General features: G+C 39.6%; 2 protein-coding genes across 17 annotated transcripts in view; one reads left to right on the top strand and one right to left on the bottom strand.

The window, feature by feature from the left end:
- Positions 1 to 8,934: 8,934 nt before the first annotated feature.
- On the bottom strand, positions 8,935 to 19,648 carry TIGD4 (tigger transposable element derived 4). 2 transcript variants are annotated; one of them, XM_043567313.1, is made up of 2 exons: positions 19,214 to 19,648; positions 8,935 to 12,084 (listed from the first exon to the last, which is right to left on the bottom strand). In XM_043567313.1, exon 2 carries the CDS (start codon positions 11,542 to 11,544, stop codon positions 10,009 to 10,011), a length of 1,536 nt encoding a protein of 511 aa, XP_043423248.1. In that variant the 5' UTR covers positions 11,545 to 12,084; positions 19,214 to 19,648; the 3' UTR covers positions 8,935 to 10,008. The 2 variants fall into 2 exon arrangements, with proteins under 2 accessions (XP_043423248.1, XP_043423239.1); XM_043567304.1 differs by lacking the exon at positions 19,214 to 19,648 and adding an exon at positions 17,029 to 17,913 and having other exon boundaries at positions 9,275 to 12,084.
- Positions 19,628 to 20,860, top strand: part of ARFIP1 (ADP ribosylation factor interacting protein 1) — a 134,703-nt gene continuing 133,470 nt past the window's right edge. For 3 of the 15 annotated variants that reach the window (XM_043567414.1, XM_043567373.1, XM_043567337.1), the window contains exon 1: positions 19,712 to 19,973. The gene's annotated coding sequence lies outside the window, so the exon portion shown is untranslated. Of the gene's footprint in view, positions 19,974 to 20,860 lie in introns of all 15 variants that reach the window. The other 12 variants (XM_043567430.1, XM_043567353.1, XM_043567332.1 and 9 more) reach the window with 11 other exon arrangements.

The raw sequence follows: 20,860 nt of genomic DNA, 5'->3' as shown, positions 1-20,860 counted from the left end.
AACAGTGGGTTGCTCACATGAGGAAGTAGGTAAGATCTGCCAAGATTTGGAGGCTAGGACTGGCATCCTTTCTGCAAGGTGATTACCAAGCAAAGTACTGGCTGCTGCTGTCAGAGGAAGATTTCCCTGAGCAGGTGTGAGGAGGGAGGATGGCTGGCCTCACCTCAGCTCATCCTGGTGCTCACACCAGTGGGGTCTGGGCCATCTGCAGAGCCAACTGAGCTCCCATAGTTCTTGACCTTCAAATAATGTCCCTCTCAGTGACCTTGGCTTTCATCTTCCTTATTGTTGTATGGCTACATTGATGGCTCTGCTCTCAGGCCTTTATCTCTTTTCTCTCCATGGCAGCAGGGACTCTTGTTCATCTTGAGAGGAGACTTCCACTTCCTTCAAACTCCATATTCTCGCTAACATTTTGAGTATGTTCCAAGTCCCATTACTCTGCTAGGGCCCGGGCTTTGGAAGACAAAGATGGGAAGACTTCTTTTCCTTCTATATTTTTTCCTATCGCTTACCCAGCCCTAAAGTTGTTGTTGTTGTTGTTGTTGTTGTTGTTTTAAGTTTATTCATTTTGAGAAAGAGAGAGAGAGAGAGAGAATGTGTGTGTGTGTGTGTGTGCGCGCGCGCGCGCACACGCGCGTGCATGGAGGAGGGACAGAGAGAAAGGGAGAAAGAATCCCAAGCAGGCTCCCCACTGTCAGTGCAGAGCCAATGCTGGGCTCAAACTCACCAACCCTGAGATCATGACCTGAGCTGAAATCAAGAGTCAGATGCTCAACCAACTGAGCCACCCAGGTGACTCAAAATAAACTTAAAAAAAAAAAAAAAAACAACCTTAAGTTTATTTATTTTGAGAGAGAGAGAGCAGGGGAGGAGCAGAGATAGAGGAAGAAAGAGAATCCTAAGCAGGCACCATGCTATCAGCACAGTGCCTGAAGCAGGGCTTGAATTCATGAATCGTGAGATCATGACCCGCAGCCGAAACTGAGTCGGACGCTTAACCAACTGAGCCACCCAGGTGCCCCAAACTATTTTTTAAAAATAAGCTTTACTTGGGGCACCTGGGTGGCTCAGTCAGTTAAGTGTCCGACTTCAGCTCAGATCACGATCTCGCGGTCTGTGAGTTCGAGCCCGGCGTCGGGCTCTGGGCTGATGGCTCAGAGCCTGGAGCCTGCTTCTGATTCTGTCTCCCTCTCTCTCTGCCCCTCCCCCGTTCATGCTCTGTCTCTCTCTGTCCCAAAAATAAATAAACGTTAAAAAAAAATTAAAAAAAAATAAGCTTTACTTGCCCACAAGTCGCCATTTCCGTTCAGTAGCAAAAACCCAACAAACTTAATCTTTTCACGTGCATATAACTGTCTTTTGGTTTAAGACTTAATTACTTTGGGCACTTGGGTGGCGCAGTCCTTTGAGCGTGTCTGGTTTTGGCTCAGGTCATAATCTCATGGTCCCCACATCGGGCTTGCTGATGTCAGCCTGCAGCACAGAGCCCGCTTCAGATCCTCTGTCCCCCTCTCTCCGCTCCTCCCGAGCTTGTGCTTTCCTAACAAATAAATAAATATTAAAAGGAAAAAAAAGACTTAATTTTTCCTTAGAATTTATTCAGACATGGAAAGATTTAAACTCTTCCCCAGAATGACCTCTCAGTACAGGTGCAGGAAGTTGTTATGAATAGCAAAGTTATTACAAAAGGGTAAATTAGTCAATATATGGGGGGGCGGGGTTCCCTTTAGGAAAAATAAAGTTAGATCCTACCCACAAAATAAATTTAAATATGAAGACAAAAATTTAAATATGAAAAAGAAAATACAGAGGACTATTTCCTGGTCTCCAGGTAGGAATAAGAAAAATAATTAGTATAAAGAAATTAAGTGATTTGGGGGCTCAGTCAGTTAAGTGTCCCACTTCAGCTCAGGTCATGATCTCATGATTCGTGAGTTCAAGCCCCACATCAGGTTCTGTGCTGACAGGTCAGAACCTGAAGCCTCCTTCGAATTGTGTCTCCCTCCCTCTGCCCCTCTCCTGCTCACACTGTCTCTCTCTGTCTCTCAAAAATGAATAAATGTTAAAAAAAAATAAAAAATAAATTAATTAAATGATCTTTATTAATAAATGATAATGGAATGATCTGATTTGAAAAACATACTGGAATTAATAAGAAACTTTGGTAATGTTACTAGATACAAAACAGTCAAAAACCACTCACTTTTTCTATACTAGTAGTCATCTGAAAATTAAAAGGAAAATATTGCATTTGCAGTAGCAACTAAACTATAAAATACGTAGGAATAAATTAAGAAAATAAAGGATATATATGGTAATCTGAAGTAAACATAATAGTAATTATGTAAATTGGCAGATAGAGATTTGTATTGCATATACTTTCCTGTACTTTAAAAATTTAAGATTAGAGTATGCGTGCATGCGTGCATTATACATGAGGTTTTTTTTCCAAGTTTACTGTTGGCTGACTTTACAATAATTGGAAGAAATTAAGGGAGGCGCCTTGGGTAAGTCTGAGTCTTGTTATTATTTCGTTTCTTTTGTCTCCTTTTTTGGTAACTGTTTGGTTTAATTCAATTTGGTAATTAACTGTTCATTACAATAACAATATGAAATTCTCTTAGATATTTACTTTAGAGCGGGGCAGTTATCTCTGCAAGAGTTAAGAGATAGATTCTGGATCTTTTGGGGGAATGGTTCCTCAACTGGGCAGATAGTGACAGGAAAGTGGCTCTTATCTCTATGCTGGGTTACCTATTTTGCAACATAGAAAATAAGGCGTGGTATCAGCCAATAACACAGGCAGTGACTTTGCATTAACAAAGAGTTCAGTGGCACACAAAGAGGAAGTTAGGAGAAAACAAAACAAAAACCCCATCTTAATTACGAATTCAGGAAACAAGACTATCTGTAACTTTGCATTTAGTCCTCCAACTGAGCAAATATTTAATATATCAATAGCTTGTTTGTATTTAATAGGTACTGTTGGGGAGATAGATATAAAGGGATTATACAACAGCCCCACCTTAAAAAAAATCATCTTGCTGGATTTGATGAATAAGAAAAAAATAAGTAGAAGTGAGTGAAGTGGGGCCCCTACCCTTTCAATTGTTTCGCCTGATACACCGTCTATGAGTTCTCTGACCTAGGAAGTTGATTTCTTTGAATTTAAATTGGGCTAATGCATGAAGATGAACGTGTAATCGATGGTACATTAAACCAGCAAGTCTGGTTTTTCACCAATTCAATACTATGCTATAGATCCTGTTTCACTTGGCAAAAAGATTTCTAGCCTGGCAGAGATGGGAAGATGTTCAGCAAGGAGAATCAGAGGAATAGGAGATTCAGTTCCAGAATTTGCAAGTCAAATTTAGGAAATATCCAGTTCAGGCAAGCAAATTTTCATATACACGAAAGTAAAAGAAGTTAAAAAAAAGTTTGGGCCTTGACATTTCACTCAATATAACACGTGCATTTAACCAATTCTCTATTGAAAACATTTGGGGTGCCTGGGTGGTTCAGTCTTTTAGAGTCCAACTCTTGATTCCAGCTCAAGTCATGATTCCGGGGTCGTGGGATAGAGCCCCAGGGTAGGCTCTGTGCCGAGTGGAGCCTGCTTAAGGTTCTCTCTCTCCCTCTGCCCCTCTCCCCTGCTTATGTGTGCTCTCTCTTTCTCTCAAACAAACATTCATACAGTTTTCAGTCTATTTTTTTGTTTTAAGTTACTACAGGATCTGAAGGCCTTTTTGTAACCCATTTGATAGTAAAAACCGACCTACCATGAACTTATTCGACAATAAAAACTATGAAGCTATTAAGTTACTTATTACCTTTACATATCTGACTTCACATGAATGCATTTCACTACAAAATTATTAATGTTTGATTATGGGATGTTGCCCTAGAATCTCCTGGGGATATTATATAACATGAAGTATATGCATATATTATCTTTTGCAAATCTGATAAATTCTGAATTCTGAAACATATGTGTCCCCAGGGTTTTGGATAAAGAATTATGGACTTGTATACACTGCAACAAATGTCCTCAATGTTTTTATTTGGTTAGGATAAATTTATTCCATGTACAGCATATTTTTTTTTTAAATTTTTTTTTCAACATTTATTTATTTTTGGGACAGAGAGAGACAGAGCATGAACAGGGGAGGGGCAGAGAGAGAGGGAGACAAGAATCGGAAACAGGCTCCAGGCTCCGAGCCATCAGCCCAGAGCCCGACGTGGGGCTCGAACTCACGGACCGCGAGATCGTGACCTGGCTGAAGTCGGACGCTTAACCGACTGCGCCACCCAGGCGCCCCTGTACAGCATATTTTTAAGTCAGATTTTCTGGGTTTGAATTCTAGTTCTGTTACTTATTAGCTATAGCTATACTTAAATTTTCTCAGCAGTAAAATGGGGATGATAACTGTTGGGAGTTATTCTGAGTATTAAGTAACACAGCAAAACACTTAGAACAATCTGGTAATTAGTAAACACTTAACACATACCAACTCTAATAACTAAATGTGCCAATTTATACTTCCAACACCAGTGCACCCGTTTCTCTATGCTCTTGCCTACATTTGGTATTGTCATTTTTAATTTTTTTTTTTCAACGTTTTATTTTATTTTTGGGACAGAGAGAGACAGAGCATGAACGGGGGAGGGACAGAGAGAGAGGGAGACACAGAATCGGAAACAGGCTCCAGGCTCTGAGACATCAGACCAGAGCCTGACGCGGGGCTCGAACTCACGGACCGCGAGATCGTGACCTGGCTGAAGTCGGACGCTTAACCGACCCTAACGTTTATTTATTTTTAAGACAGAGAGAGACAGAGCATGAATGGGGGAGGGACAGAGAGAGAGGGAGACACAGAATCGGAAGCAGGCTCCAGGCTCTGAGACATCAGACCAGAGCCTGACGCGGGGCTCGAACTCACGGACCGCGAGATCGTGACCTGGCTGAAGTCGGACGCTTAACCGACTGCGCCACCCAGGCGCCCCGGTATTGTCATTTTTATAATCTTGTCTAATGTGATGGCCCCTCCCCCCAAAGACGTCCCACTGTTTGCTTGCATTTCTTTGAGTGATGTTAACAATATTTTCATACTTTATTAGTATTTTTACACTCAACTATTCTTGAGCGTGATACCTTTTAAAATATTTTTCCTATTAAGATATTATTAAACATTTACATTTACCTTTACTTTCCTAGTATTTATAAGTTTCTTTTCTTTCTCCACATTCCTTTTCTTTCTTTCTTCCTTTCCTCCCTCTTTCTTCATTTTTTTCTTTCTTTCCTTCCTCCATTTCTTTTAGAGTTTTTTTAATCCTTTTGGGATTCATTTAGATGTAGGACTTTTTAAAAAAAATCCTGTGTCTTTAGCCAAGTTGCCCTAATATCAGTTACTGAATAATCCATCAATTTCACCAATGATTAAAAGCCATCTTTGGGGGTGCCTGGGTGGCTCAGTCAGGTAAGCATCCGACTTTGGCTCAGGTCATGATATCATGGTTCATGATTTCCAGCCCCACGTTGGGCTCTGTGCTGACAGCTCAGAGCCTGGAGCCTGCTTCAGATTCTGTGTCTCTCTCTCTCTCTCTCTACCCTATTCCATTCACACTCTGCCTCTCTCCCTCTCTCAAAAATAAACATTAAAAAAAATTTAAGCCACTTTTATCATATTATTTTTCTTTTTCTAGACATCATATATTATTCTTTTGATTGACCGATTAATTCTGTTGCCCATACCATATTGTTTAAAATTCTGCTATAGGTCAAATACTCCCTATTTTTATTTTCCAAAATTTTCTTAGATATCAATACATACTTATTCTTTTGGAAAAATCTGAATTATTTTGCAAAATTTTCAACAAACCTGCATTGGGATTTTGATTGGGATTAACTTAGAAGAAACAAACATATGTATTTCAATTTTGGGTCTGTCCATTTATTGAAGGCCATGAAAAATGTCCTCATTTCTTCTTAAAGTTTTATAAACTTTAAGGAACTTGCTAATAGCTATAGGTTCTGTAATATACATACCCTTTTAGTTTATAGCAAGTTGGAAACTGATACAGCAAGTCCATATTAATTAACATGTGAATGCCTTTATTGGTACTAGGTAATAGCTATGGACTGAAATGTTTGTCACCCTCAAAATTCATACACTGAAGCCCTAACCCCCAGTGTGATGGTACTTGGAGATGGGGTTTGGGGGAGGTAATTAGGGTTAGATGAGATCACGAAGATGGGTGCCTCATGATGGAATCAGTGCTCTTGTAAGAAGAGACAAAAGAGATCTCATCCCCCGCCCCCATGCTGGCACAAAGAGGTCATGTGAGCATATGGTGAGCAATTGACTGCCTACAATATTTTGCTGAAATGCTTTGCATAAGGAGCAATTCAGGAAAACTTGAAAGTTTCTAAGTTACCTTATTCCCTCATTCAAAGTGAAAATGTTTCAGTTCTACAGATAAATTGCGTATTCCTAGAAATGTTGAATTCCCTATTTTATTGCATCGAAGAATGTCAATGGGAAAATTGTCATTGGTATTTAGTGACCACAAGGCTAATATCTGAGCATATCTGGAAGTAGTAGCACAGAGGTGCCTTTCTAGTCATACCTTATAGTTAGGGAACACTTTAGAGTTTGCTAAGTGTATTCATCTGCATAATTTTCTTTCATCCTCGATAAATTCAAATGAAGTGTCAGTCTCATTTTATGGGTGGTACAAACTGCTATTTGGAGAAATGAAATGTCTTTTGCAAGGTAGCATTGAACTGGACTAGATTTAATTTATTCCATTGAAGAATTTTTTTTTCTGAGAACTTAGTGATGTACATTATGGTCCCCCAACCTAGGCCTGTCTTTCCTCCAATGGTAGGAATTCCTCCCAGCTACTGGTAGCTTCTTGGCTGACTTATGCCATGCTGTACTTGGCTAGGTAGCTCTAGGTGACCCCAAAGATCCAGCCCACCACCGGACTCTGAACCTGTTGGCAGATGTGTGTGCTGCCTCCCCTAAGGGACAAACCTCTCTCTGCCAGTCTCTATGGAGTCCCTACTGAGCCAATGATTGAAAAAGGACCTCCCTTCACATTGGAGGTGTTTGCTTAAGAAGCTCTCCTTCAATTCTCCCTCCCCTATTCCCCACCCCCCTGCCAATTATTCTGCTTTGTATACAGTAAATGGGAGGTTTTACACTTGATCTTAGGTCCAGATAAGAAGCCAGGCAGGAAACATAAAACCCATAGGCCTTGGTTTACTCATTGTCCTACTTTATCCTGAACCAAACCTTTCACTAGTGAAATGAAACAGTGTCCTAAATTCAACATAAGATTTGTTGCTTGATGAAGCAGACAAAAGGGAAAAACATTGTTGTAACAGTAAAAATTTATATAGCAAGAACAATAAAAACACTATATTTAACTGAAAAGCAGGTGAATTGCTAAATGAAGTTATTTTCTGAAAAGACAAGTGACATTTAGTCCCAACTTTGTGCTGATTATGTATGGAGAAAATAAATCAGGAGTGAGGTATGCAGGGATTGTCCTGGGAAAAGTAAATTAAAAAAATTTTTGTTCTGGGGGCACTTGCGTGGTTCAGTCAGTTAAGCGTTTGACTCTTTAGTTCAGCTCAGGTCAGGATCTCACAGTTTGTGAATTTCAGCCCTTAGTCGGACTCTGTGCTGACAGTGCAGAGCCTGCTTGGGATTTTGTCTCTCCCCCTCTCTCTGCCCCTCTCCTGATCGTCTGCACTCTTTCTCTCTCCAAATAAATAAACATTTTAAAAAATTGTTCTGAAAATAGTTTAAACGTATACAGCTTGTAAACTACACAGAAGAGTATACAACATTAACAACTTAAAGTTTATCTTTAAATTTAAATATGCAGGCATCTTTTTCTAATTCTCTATAGGAGCCTTATCTTCCTTTATCACCTTTAGATTTATTATGCCCCAGAAATAAAAAAAAGGAATGTCATATAGGAGAAAAAACAGTAGGTACTTTCAGCATTTGGACATTAAAGTTGTTTCAAGTATTTTTGTTTGAACTCCCCTAGAGCCTCTGTGTTAGAGTGGTACAGGATTACCCACTCACAAGGTCCCAGTGTTTCATTATCTCGGTGTTCTCAGGAGAGATCTCGGGAACAGAACTAACAGCATAGATCCAGCATATTCTCTGAAATATTTCACCCTCGGGTCCCTAAACTCAAGGGAAAAAAACAACAGAATTTTCTTTTACAGAATAGAGAAAAGAAGCAGAGGGGTGTATAGTTAGAGGAACACAGGTCTAGGTGATAGGGAACTACTGCATTTTGGGTTTGGTTCTGAGATTTTAACCAAATTATCTTTTCAGGTTTCAATGTCCTCACCTTACCAAAAATGGAGGTAATAATTCTTATGTCACAGAATATCTGGAATGGTTAAATAAGAACATTTGATAGTAAGATGGTATGAATGAAGTGGAGAAAGAGAGAGAAAAGAATTACTGAAGGCTGGATATATGCCAGGTACTCTAATTACAGCCAGGGCTCTTAAGAGAGATTAAGGTCCATGATTTAGGTACACAATTCCAATCACGCTAAAATTTTAAATCAAATCATTAATTAAAATGTTTTCAATTAAGCTTAAGTAATCTATATTTCACTCTATGAGAAATTTCCTTCAGCTTAATATATTTTTAAGGCTTACTATTACTAAATCTCAAAAGCAGAGTAAATCAACAGTGGAAAATAAAAATACTTTCTATAAATATTTCCTTCCAAATGTGTCTTATGTTGGCAGACTAATAATTCATAATAAAAATAATCTGTATAACATTTTACACTTTTCCAAAATATTTTTCAAAGGGTACCCTAACTTATATGTAATACATTAAATAAGCATGACTTTTAAAATGTAACAACAGAAAAGTCTGACACATGGCATTTTTCTAGTTTTAAAGACGATTTTATGGATGGAGAGTAAATAATTTCATACAGTATTTTCAAATATTCTATAGACAAAACTTCCTCAAACAGAAATTTAATACAATTTGAAAGAAAAAAAGATTAAATATATCAAAATATGCTGAAAACACTCAGTTTTTCCTGAAAATAAAATTCAGTAAAATCAAGAAATAATTAAATATTATAGATTAAAAGTTTCAGCTGTTAAAATTAGAAACATAAGAACCACATAAGATATTTTCTGTTTTAGTAACTGCATATATATCTTCATATATACTTTTCAAGAGTAATCTTATTAAAATATATCATAAGAATTTAACAAATGTTTCAGTAATGTATTTTTCTATTAAATGTACACACATACATATAAATATTTAGGAAGAAACTATATCATCTTCTGGTTATAGATGACAGAAAGAATCTGATAAGGTCATAGTCTTTCATTTGACCTTATATAGAAATAACTGGAAAGTAGCGAGACATATATTTTTAATCATTTTGGTATATAATTGGGTCAGGTTTTATTTTCAGTGCTTATTCATAATTTCCTGTTAGCAAGATAAGCTAGTTACAAGAAAAATAAAGTAATTTAAAATTAATACTTGATATGAGGCTAGAATATATGTCTTTATAAAAATAAATATCTAAGTAATAGATATTTTATTTCTTAGACGAGGTAGATAAATTAAAATATTCTAGAACATGATCTGTGCTTTAAAAAAAAAAGAGAAAAATAGCAATCACCAATTCAACCTGTATGAATCAAATAGCTGGAGAGTTTTCTATTTTTGACATATGTACCATATATTTCAAGTACAAGGCCTCTGTAATACAGTTTCTACTCCCCAAAACCTTGGTAAGTTGAAATTCATATTTTTCATTTATTTACTCTTTATTTAATCTACCTAGGGCAACTTTGCTATTCAGGTCAAAGACATGTGCAATTAACCTAAAGATTGCTAGTTTTTAAATTTTTTGTGTTTAAGTGGTAGTTTCCCTTTATATACCTTATCCAGTAAAATACATTAGGAAAAGATGTTATACCACAAATAATTATTTAGATGATGAGTTAATAAAAATTTCAAGGTCTGCTAAAGAATTATGAAGCTCCTCATTCATATCTTGACTTCTAAGAAAACTTTTAAGAGTATCTAAAGCAGTTATGGCCTCATTTTTTGATGGTAAAGGGAGCTCAGTTCCTAGAGATCCACCATCATCCTCTTCATCAGAAGTATAAAGCCCAGTTTCATCTGATTTACTCTCTTCGGTCCATACAGAATCACCTTTTGGTGCCGCTTCGCAGGTCTCCAAATCATCATCGAGGGCAGCATACTCTTCTAGAGATAAACCTTCAGGAAATTCCACACCTGCTGCCTGAGCATGGGCAACCAAATCAAGACCAGTGTCTGTCTCTGCATTTGTCTTGTCACTTTCTCCCTTTTGAGATTTGAATCCTGCCTCTTCATAGCTCTTAACAATAGTCTCGGGGGTTACAGCCCTCCAGCAAAGGTGCAAAGTATCAACTGCGTCTAGTAGGGAAAATGTAAATTCTTTGCTGCCTTCAACAGAACTTAAAAATTTTTTGATAAGACAATGTCGATATTTGATTTTAAGGCTTTTAATAACACCTTGTTTCATAGCTATAAATTTGGAAGATACACATGACGGAAAGAATGCTAACTCAATGGACTTTAGGTTCTTTACCTCTGGATGTGAAGGAAAAGAATCAACAAAGATCACCACTCTTCGTTGCTGGGCTTGAAATTTCTCATCGAGCTTCCGCATCCATTGTTCAAATACATCTGACGTCATCCATGCCATCCTGTTAGCTTCATAACACACAGGCAATGATTTTATACCTTTGAAACAATGTGGATTTCTGTGTTTTCCAATGATGAGCAAAGGAAGTTTCTCTGAGCCATCCATGTTTGTCCCAACCACTAGAGTTATTCTGTCTTTGCATAACTTTCCAATCGAGCAGGTTTCTCCTTTAAATGCAAATGTATTTGTAGGTAACATTCGATAAAGCAGCCCGGTCTCTTTTATATTAAAAACATTTTTAGGATGATAATCATTTAAATAATAAGGAAGTACATTTTGGTGCCAGACAGTTGAAGGGTCTACTGAAACACCTGTAGCTTCCACAGGTTGAGCTCTGAATACTAAACCGTACCTGGATTTAAAGCGATCCAGCCAACCGTTACTGCACTTAAAATCATTATGTCCCAGTTTCTGTGCAAAATCATTAGCTTTTAGACGTAGCATTGGACCATTAACTGGTACATTTAGACACTGAGCAATTCGATACCACCTCATTAATGCCTCTTCCAGATCTGTGTAAAAAGCAGTTCTCAGTCTTTTTCTCTTTGGATCAAATCTCAGAGATTCAAAGGCTTCTAGAACTTTGTCTTTATTCTTCATAATAGAAGACAGTGAATTTTTCTTTATTCCATATTCAGCTGCAATTTCTGCCTTTTTCTTGCCACTTTCTACCGCGTTTATAATGTCGATCTTTTCTTCAATGGATAAACTTTTCTTTTTCTTCACTGTTACGGGCAGAGTCGAGGCATCCACAGAAGCTTCTGCCATCTCAACCGGTGCTTATGTAGAGATTTCTCGTCTTCCTGGTGTCTGTTTCTTTAAGTTTCTTTTCCAAAATGATACAAATTGCTGCTTTCTATCCCGCTTCATATATTAAAAGTTGGCAAGTGTCTATTAGTCTTAATTCTCAGGAAATTGAGATGTAAATATATTTTTTCAAAGGTTCTGAATAAGGAAAATGTTATATGCAACTAGAATATTTTAGAAGAGAAACTTCCTTCCCAGGACCTGTGCAGCTCAGTTTATAGTTTATTCAGAGTTCCAGAAGTCAAGCTAAAATAGAAATCTCATTATGTCAAACCTGTCCAGTCCTGCTGATATATTTTTGGAACTTCAATCCTTTAAGATGATCCATTTTATCCATGCACACTCAACCTCCTATTAATTCTCCACAGAAGGCCTCAGAGATAAGAAGGAATATATTCAGTAATTTTCATGCAAAATGTTACCCATTAATTTCCAAGTCTCTTCAGGGTAGAGAAGAAAGTGGTAGACTCCTTCTAGGACCTGATGGTATATCTTCTGCCTCTTGAAAATGTAAAAAAAAACACAACAACTTATTTTAGCAATTATGTGTCAATCGAATATCAAAAAGAATATTTATACTAATTAGTGATGCTTTTAATAATAAAGAAAAGAATGGGACCATGTTTCTGAAAATATAATAACCAAAGCTTCCAGGAGAAAGGCTTACCTCCTCAACGGCCTCGGTAAAAAGCCCTGTAGCTTTGCTCTATGCGTTTGAATTCTCACTTGCTTTTGAATGTTTTGTAATATATACTTTCAAAATAATTCAGACAAACTTAATCTGTTTTAAAAATGGGCACTTACCAAAATTAAAAAACTAAAAATTATGCTGGATAGCTCTTTGGTGGCTATTTTTCACATGAAGTCATAGCCTGCCCCCTCTGACTCCTCTAAAAGAAAAACATAGTCAGACAGTAGTCACAAGGTTCAACTTTTAATAGCACATGGGAGACAGTGTCTCCTTTATAGGAGTCTGGTAGAAAAGGCTTCACTAAAAATCAAAACAAGTGATTCGATTACAAATTTTAGAAATCCAAGTCTTATTTTATCTAAATGCTTACAAACCTAGTAACTTTTCCATCAACTTGACACACCAGCCAGACGTGCAGAGGCCAGAAATAGTTGACAAAATGCATAGGAATAAGCAAATTCTTACAAGGGTATAAAGCAGAAAAAGACCTAGACTAAGAGTAAGAAGGAGAGTGACCATGGGTCTTACTTAATGTCTCAGGACCTCCACTTCCTTATCTGTAAAATAGAGCTTATTATAGTGTAAGGATATGGGCTTTGGTGCCAGCCACACCTGAGTTGACAAGTGATTCTGCCATTTAGTACTTACGGAATCCTGGGTAGATTACTTAACCATTTGAAGCTTCAGCTTCCTTGTTTGTAAAATAGGTGTAACTACAGCCCCTACCAAACAGGCTCATTGCACATTCAATGAGATTCAACGAGAGAGAGTGAAGTGCTCAGCCCAGTATTTAGCACCTTGCAAAGTGTTCAGTGAATGCCTGGTCATAATCTCGTTATCATTATTTTCTCTCTAATGTCCCTTTGGCTGTGTCAATCTACACAATTCAAAGATTTTACAAAATCCTACTTGCAAACTGAAGCAAGAATCCCACCTTAAACATATACTGAAAGCAGAGATCTTCTTAAATCAAACAGTACTGTGAGAACAGTCACATGGACCAGATAAGCTTGCCCCTACCTTCCCAGGTAGCACCTACTATACCAGAATCTACAGGCTTCGGGCCTACTGCAGGCCAAGGTAACAAGCTAATTTGATGAGCAGGTGTTACTGCTGTGTGATATAGTGTGGGCACTCCATTCCTCTAGTTTTTCTCTTCTCCCAGGTTTCAAGATGTCATATGCATTTTTTGCACAAAATTTTTTGACAAAACTTTTTGTCAAAATTCCTCTGCCTTTGTTGTCTAAAAAAAGTAATTTTTATCATAGGAATTACAACCAGTAAAGGATTTTCGTTGTTGTTGTTGTAAAAAGACCTTAACGATAATTATGATAGCCCAGGGCTTTATTTTCCAAACACCTTTACTTCCTGTATTTCAAACAACTCAGGAGGAAGATAAAACTGAATTTCAAAGCTCATGTAGTTATAACGTGGTTGAGGGCACTAATATAAAATCTACCATTCTCTTCACTATATTACAGTGCCTTTGGATCACACACTTTGGATCTACCATTCTCTTCACTATATTACAGTGCCTTTGGATCACAAAGGTGTGGCCTCCTTTGATAATAGTTGTACACTCTGTGTCCCCAGCACCCAACCAAGACAGCATTTGCAATGCCTATCCAAAACCCAACAACAACAACAACAACAAAGCAACATCAAACCTCTACAGAAGAATAGGCCTTTATGAATTCTGTGAACACAAATAGCAACCATATCCCAACGTTGGGGTGGGCTGACCTTTCTAAGTAAATAAGCTTTGAGCATTCAACTAAAACAAACAAACAAAACAAATTTGCTCATATATGGGACCTCCCTATACATATTTCTGCAATTCCCTGTAAATCTACAATTACTTCAAAATAAACATTTTTAAATTTTTTTTTTAATTTTAAAAAATTTAGAGAGAGAGCATGCAAGTGGGAGTGAGGGGCGGGGGGGGGGGGGACCTGGGGGGGGGAGGGAGAGAATCTTAAGCAGGCTCCACGTTCAGTGTGGAGTCTGACATAGGGGTTCGATCCCGTGACCCTGAGCCAAAATCAAGAGTCAGATGCTCAACAGATTGAGCAAACCAGGTACCCCTCAAAATAAACATTTTTAAATATCTTGCTCTTATTAGGAAGATACCAACCTTTAGAAATTGAGGTAGCAAGAAACAATTTTTTAAGACAAAACCACACAGAACTACTCTCCAAGAGAAAAAGGGACTCTCCCAACTTCTCCCTTCCTTCTTTCTTCTGTTCTTTCCTTATTCTTCTTTTCTTCCTTCCTTCCTTTTTTCCTTCTGCCTTATTTCATTTGTTAGAAATAAACCCTCTCATCTCAAATAACAAGGATTAGAGAAAAAATAACTTGAATTTCCTCCTTCACTCCCTCTTAAATAAAGCAATATAATATACACAGAGATTAGTGATTATCTTGATCAAACTGAAAATAATGATGTTCATTTAGGAAGATCTTAGTTGTTTTCTGAGAGTTAACAGTATATATTTCCTTCTAAAACAAGAGTGAAACCTATAATTTTCCATGGTAATATACAATATATGTTTATACCCGAAACAACCACATTTCTGATGCTGAGCCAGACAAGCCAGACTTCTTTTCCCTAGAAAAGAACAAGGCACCAATACTGCTTAACCAATGAAGACAACATTTTCCATTCTCGCACAGTATAATGTCTGGGATATTTCTTGCAGGGAGTAATGGCGGTAGCTAATATTTCTCAGAAGTACCCATTCTCTCAATTATGCTCATGAATCATTCTACTCCATGAAAATATTACAGCAGAAAAATACCGTACACATTAGATACTATTTTCTCCGTGTCAATGGTAAAGCTACCTAAAGAAAAAGAATTGGCAAGTCACTAAAAAAGACTTACCAAGTGAACTCCAAGTAAAGGAAACAATAATCAATTCTACTGGTAATAAGAGAAATGTAAATCTTCTTTCAAACCAGGAGATGCCCTTTTTGTTTTTTGTTTTTGCCTACCAGAATGGCAGTATCTAGTGTTTGCCAGAATATAACATAGGTTGTGAGGCGGTATATAAACGGGTACAAAGCTTACAAAGGGCAAATTAGTAACATGATACAAAAATCTAAAAAATGTGCATCACTTTTATCCAGCAAGTCCATGCCTAGGATTTTATCCCCAGATAATAATTTGAGATGCAAAAATCATCTAGCTTACAAATGTATTCATTTCCTATTTCTGCATTAAGTAGCTTAAAACAATACCCTCTTACTATCTCACAGTCCTGCAGGTCAGAAGTCCAGGTGAGCTCAACTGGGTCCTCTGCTTAGGATCTCACAAGGCAGAATCAAGATGTTAGTCAAATGGACTTTTATCTGGAGGTTCTAGGGAAGAATCTGCTTGTAAGTTCATTCAGGTTATTTGCAGAATTCAACTTCTGTGGTTGTAGGACTGAGGTCCCTGAGTTTTTGATGGCTGTTAGCAGAGACTGCTCTCAGCTCCTGGAGGCCTCCTTCAGGTCCTCGACTGTGGCCCTTTTCATTTCAGCAACAGAGAACCTTTCTCCTGTCAAATCTCTCTCATGCTTCGAATCTCTCTGCCTTCTCTGGTGCAACCAGCAGGAGAAAACTCTCTGCTCTTAAAAGGCTCATGCAATCAGTTTAGGCCCATCCAGATTATCTCCCTGTTGATGAACTTAAAGTCAACTGGTTGCTTCTGCAAAATCCCTTGTACATGTAAGAAAACATTATAATGAGAATGATATCCTATCATGTTCAAATGAGAGGGAATTATACAAAGTGAGAATCACTGGAAATCATAGAATTTTACCATACAACAATATTCCTCCCACTGTTGTTTTAATTACAGACAAAATGGGAAAGAACCTAAATGTGTAGCAAAAAGGATTAGGTAAATAAATTAAGAAATATATATGCTAAAATACTACTGAGCCACTGAAGGAGAGTATTTAATGATTGGAAGAAAATTCCATAATATATTCAGTGAAAAAAGCAAAATACAAAACCGGATGCCAACAAAACCAACATACACTGAAAGTTACATGAGGACAGGGGCTCATGGCTATTCCTACCGTGTTTAGTACTCAGCAAACAGTAGGTTCTAAATCACAATTTGTTAAATAAATATAGAAAAATATATATTTATAGAAAAAAGACATTGACAAAAATGTTCAGTGTTAATTCTAGATAATGGAATTATGGATAACTTCAGTTTTTTTCTCTTTGTAGTTAAAACAATTTCTACTCTTATGTTCTAATCATACTACTATTCACAGGCTTCTTAAATGTTCCATTTATCAGTACCCTCCAACACAGGGTTTGTTTCCAGAGAATTACATTGTGCAATCATTAACACAACATGTCTCCATGAAAAGGGAGCTGATGATAGAGAGTGATAAAATTATTGTGACATTACCAGAATCCCCCTAGAAAAGATTTGAAGGTAGCACCTCTTACTTTCTCTTGAGAAAGTATTATTTGTAAACAATATAAAGTATTTAACATCTAAAGCAAAGAAAAAAAGTTGAATGCACATTTAATTCATTCAGAAAGGAATAATATTCTTTAACCTGTTGCCCTCTTTCCTTCTTGGTCAATAAATGAAATATAGACCGTCAGAGTTCCCCATAAGCCAAGTGAAAAAGTGGCACCTGATTTTGCAAAAGCTGAATAATAGCCAATAGCAGTACAAAGGTAAATGAGTAGATAATCCCCATATCATAAACATATATGGCAGACAACTATTACCTTTTTTCTTACCTCTCCAAACACAGATGTCAATTTAGAGAAAAGTAGTAATCTTCTATTCTTCCTAAAGAGAATGGGCAGGCAGAATTCCCCAAACTCTAGGGCAAAGAAAAAGAGAGAGAGAGAGAGAGAAAAAAAAAAAAGAGAGAAAAGAAAGAGAGAGAGAGAAAGGAAGGAAGGTAGGTCTCCATCTAAGCAGAGTTAGATTTAAAATAAGAACTTTCTGTTAGAATCAAAAATTTCCCCCAATCAAAAAATACCAGCTTCTGCTTTCTTTTTCCAAAATAAAGTTCATAGTATTTCACTGTGTTCCATCACCAGCTGAAGTAGCTTCCAGTGTTTTCTTTGAGCCAACCTACATTCTAATTTCCCTCGGAGCAGCAGAAGTCATGGGAAGATTAATCCTGTGTGTCGCCCTGTACTATGCATGAGGACTAATCATGCACAGTACCAGAAATGCACTGACCAAAGTACCTAACATGATTAACAGCACCTTCACTAAACAGAAATTAGGATGAGTTCCAAGTGGTTCCAAGTCCATCAGAATCTCTAGCAAAACCGCCAGCAGCTGCCAAGGAAACTATCCAGCTAAGGACAAATAATTAAAGCAAGTGTCCACCCTTCCAATGTAAGAAACACCTCTGATCCTAACAATTTAATAACTAGACGGATTCTAATGAAGTTAAGCATTCCTGAACTCAAGAGACACCTGGCATGAATCGTTAAAACACCAGCCAACTCAGTCACGTACAGGTCATTCAAGCACGACTGAGCTCAGCCATGCACCTCTTCCTAGTCACCCTTCCAGAACTCTAAGAATACTTGCACTTTGCTACTATGCTCCATTCTGTTCCTATACAAGAACGGCAGTAATTATTCTAGATTGGGATCCTTTTCTTACAATTGAAACGACGGTTAGGCGTCCGACTTCGGCCAGGTCACGATCTCGCGATCCGCGAGTTCGAGCCCCGCGTCGGGCTCTGGGCTGATGGCTCGGAGCCTGGAGCCTGTTTCCGATTCTGTGTCTCCCTCTCTCTCTGCCCCTCCCCGGTTCATGCTCTGTCTCTGTCCCAAAAATAAATAAACGTTGAAAAAAAAAATCTAAAAAAAAAAAACCAATTGAAAAGACTAACAGGATGGCTCTAAACAGAAAACGTCACAGTGGGCTATAGAACTGAAGATACAGTTTAAGTGAACTAGCATATATATTTGGTCTTCTCTTTTGTTAGGGACAGAGCCACTTAAGATAAGGGTCCTTTATACATAGATTTACATTTTGGGACTTGAGTACTGTTTTTGTCAGAGGAAGTCTCCTGGAGATCTCAGCTGATAAATATTGTTATTCACTTCTGACACATTTGCGTTGTCGTGGGTATTAACCATTTATGGCTATGGGGAAGATATTTGTACAGGGATATACGATTCACTATGCTGAAACTCCCTAGAATTTGTAAAGGCAGAATTCTGCCTTCGGGCACCTAGCCACTAAAAATGTATCATCAACTAATATGACAAATAAAGGAGGTAAGAAGTACGGTCTTTAGACCGTAAATGAATGGTAAATTCTACGGAATGCACTGTTACCCTTCGCATTTCTACAAGTGAAGTGGTAAAAATGAGCGAGCACCCAAGGCTGTCAAAGGAAATGCAATCCGGAGCCTTGAAGGGGGATGAATGTGGATGGATCAACTGTGTGTACTGAAGGCAAACGAGCTTCAGGTATGTCTAGCACCATTGCACAGTCATACATTCCCTCCATTCCGTTCCGGGGATGGGGAGAGTGTCCAAAGTACAGGTTGGGGTCTCAACTTAGTGAACTACAAAGGGCTCTGAGAAAAAGGATTGTTCGGCGGTTTCCGTAGAGAGGGCAGTGATCTGCTTAAGAAGAAATGGGACGGGCAAATAAAGCAGAAATCAGTCATACGGATAAAGAAAGAGGAGCAGGAAAGAAAAGTATCCGGGATCCACCGTTAGCGAGAGAGCAGTGCAGAAAGTGATCACAAAGACAGCAAGTGACAAGAACTCAGGGATGCCAGGCTTGGGGGTCTGGTCTTCCTGAAGTGGGTGGACGTGAGCGACGCAGCCGGAGTGGGGCGCTCCAGGCACTGGGGAAGCGATTGTGGGGCGCCCGCATCCCGTCTGTTCCCTTAACCCCGCATTCCCTCCACCCTCCCACCCGCCGCAGGACTGAAACAACCTTCTAAGTGCTCTCCAGCAGCTGAGAAAGAAGCTTTGGCTCTCCTGTGGTACGCGTGGCAGCGAGCTACGTCCACCTCCACCTTCCCGCCGCCGGCTCACCATCTGCAGGGGGAACGCCTAACGCGTGAGGCTGGGGTGTATAAGTAAGAAAGAAGGGATGCTGAGGGCTTCTGGAGACCTCCGACCACTCAAGACCAGGCCCGCGCGCGCCCTTCCGCAAGCTCCCAGCTCTGGCAGATGCATCGGGACCCGCGCGCACACCCCTCTGTGATCCGGCCGGAGCCAGAAAATTACCCGGGCAACCGCGCCGGCGGAGCCCCGGATGTGGTTGCTAGGGCCGCAACGGGAGGGGCGGGGCCAGCCTCCAGGAGTGGGGCGGAGGAGGCCTCAAGGGAAGCGCGCTGGCACCACCGAGATGTGGCTGGGCCGGGCCAGATTGAGGGAGAGAGAGGCCGTCCAGGGCCAAGGACAACGCTACTTCCGGTCTCCTCACTTCCGGCTCCGCTGCTCTCTGTGCTGGTGCTGCAGGCCGGGTTGAGAGGCAGCCGGTCTGTGTGTCCTCGGCGGTTGGTCAGTGTGAGGCGGTGACAGCTGCAGTTGCTCCCCGCCCCCGAGGATCCGAGGTGCGTGGGGGGAGGGGAAGAAGGAAAAGGCCTAGGTCGCGTTTCCGCTCACTTCTTGCCAGGTTTGAGGCTATTCCGGAGAGCAGCGGCAAAGATAATCCTCGACGTGAGAGCTGCCGGGTTCCCCGCAGACAGGTGAGGGCGGTGCTGGCTCGCCGGGAAAGAAGTGGGAGGGGGGTGGGGGTGGGAGGAGGAAGGCTGGTCCGAGGTAGTTGGCGGGGGTGGACACATTGCTTGTGGAGCTTGCCATTCCAGACTTTTCACTAGACACTTCTGCCCCTCGTCTGTGACATATCTGCCCAAGCATTCGGCATTTGGTTTCTGCCCCCGACCCCCGGTGTCCCGGAAACAGCGGGTGGAAAGGGAAGACTGGCCCTTGTAGGGCTGCGCCCTCTCATCTTTGCATGCATTGGGTGGGAAAAGGGGTGGCAGGATCCAGGTCTTTCTCGGCTCAGTCTCGAAGTGGGCCACCTTCAGGTTTGGTGTCCAGTCTTTATTTTTCTCCTCCGCTCACTGCATCCCCCACTTCCTCTCTCCCGCAGTGAGAGGAATGGAGATAGTTGGTAGTCCCTCCAAGAAGTTCACTGGGCAGTGGTGCAGGGAGGAGCCTTGCCTAAGAAATGTCCCAAGTCTGACTGCTTGTGAGGACGGCCAACGAATGCTGGAGTTTGGGAAGGAAGTCGTGCTGTCGTCTTCTCATCCGTTCCTTTTTGCCAAGTTACTGTTTACGTGTCTAGGAAGAGGAAAGAGGTTTTTGTTCTGTTTTGTTTCAAAGAACAGCTTCTAGACGCTTTCCCTTTTACTTTATTACTTCCTTTGTTTTGCTTTCATCTCCCTCTTGCACCCATTGATCTCAAAAAGTTTGTAGTTGATACTTCCTACAGATCCTTAAGCCACCCCCTGTTAGGATTTCTGTACCCTCCCTTTGTTTTCTCCTAGATTAAAGTACATGATTTCTCTTACTTGGTTCTTTTTTTGTTTTAAGGTTTATTTATTTACCTTAAGAGAGAGAGCGCGTGCTT

Source organism: Prionailurus bengalensis, chromosome B1, assembly GCF_016509475.1.
Source record: "Prionailurus bengalensis isolate Pbe53 chromosome B1, Fcat_Pben_1.1_paternal_pri, whole genome shotgun sequence".
Classification (NCBI taxonomy): domain Eukaryota; kingdom Metazoa; phylum Chordata; class Mammalia; order Carnivora; family Felidae; genus Prionailurus; species Prionailurus bengalensis.
This window is presented reverse-complemented; position numbering and strand designations above follow the sequence as displayed.

Coding starts and splice junctions, on each gene's coding strand:
- TIGD4 (XM_043567313.1), bottom strand. CDS start 11,544: ATGGCAGAAGCTTCTGTGGATGCCTCGACTCTGCCCGTAACAGTGAAG.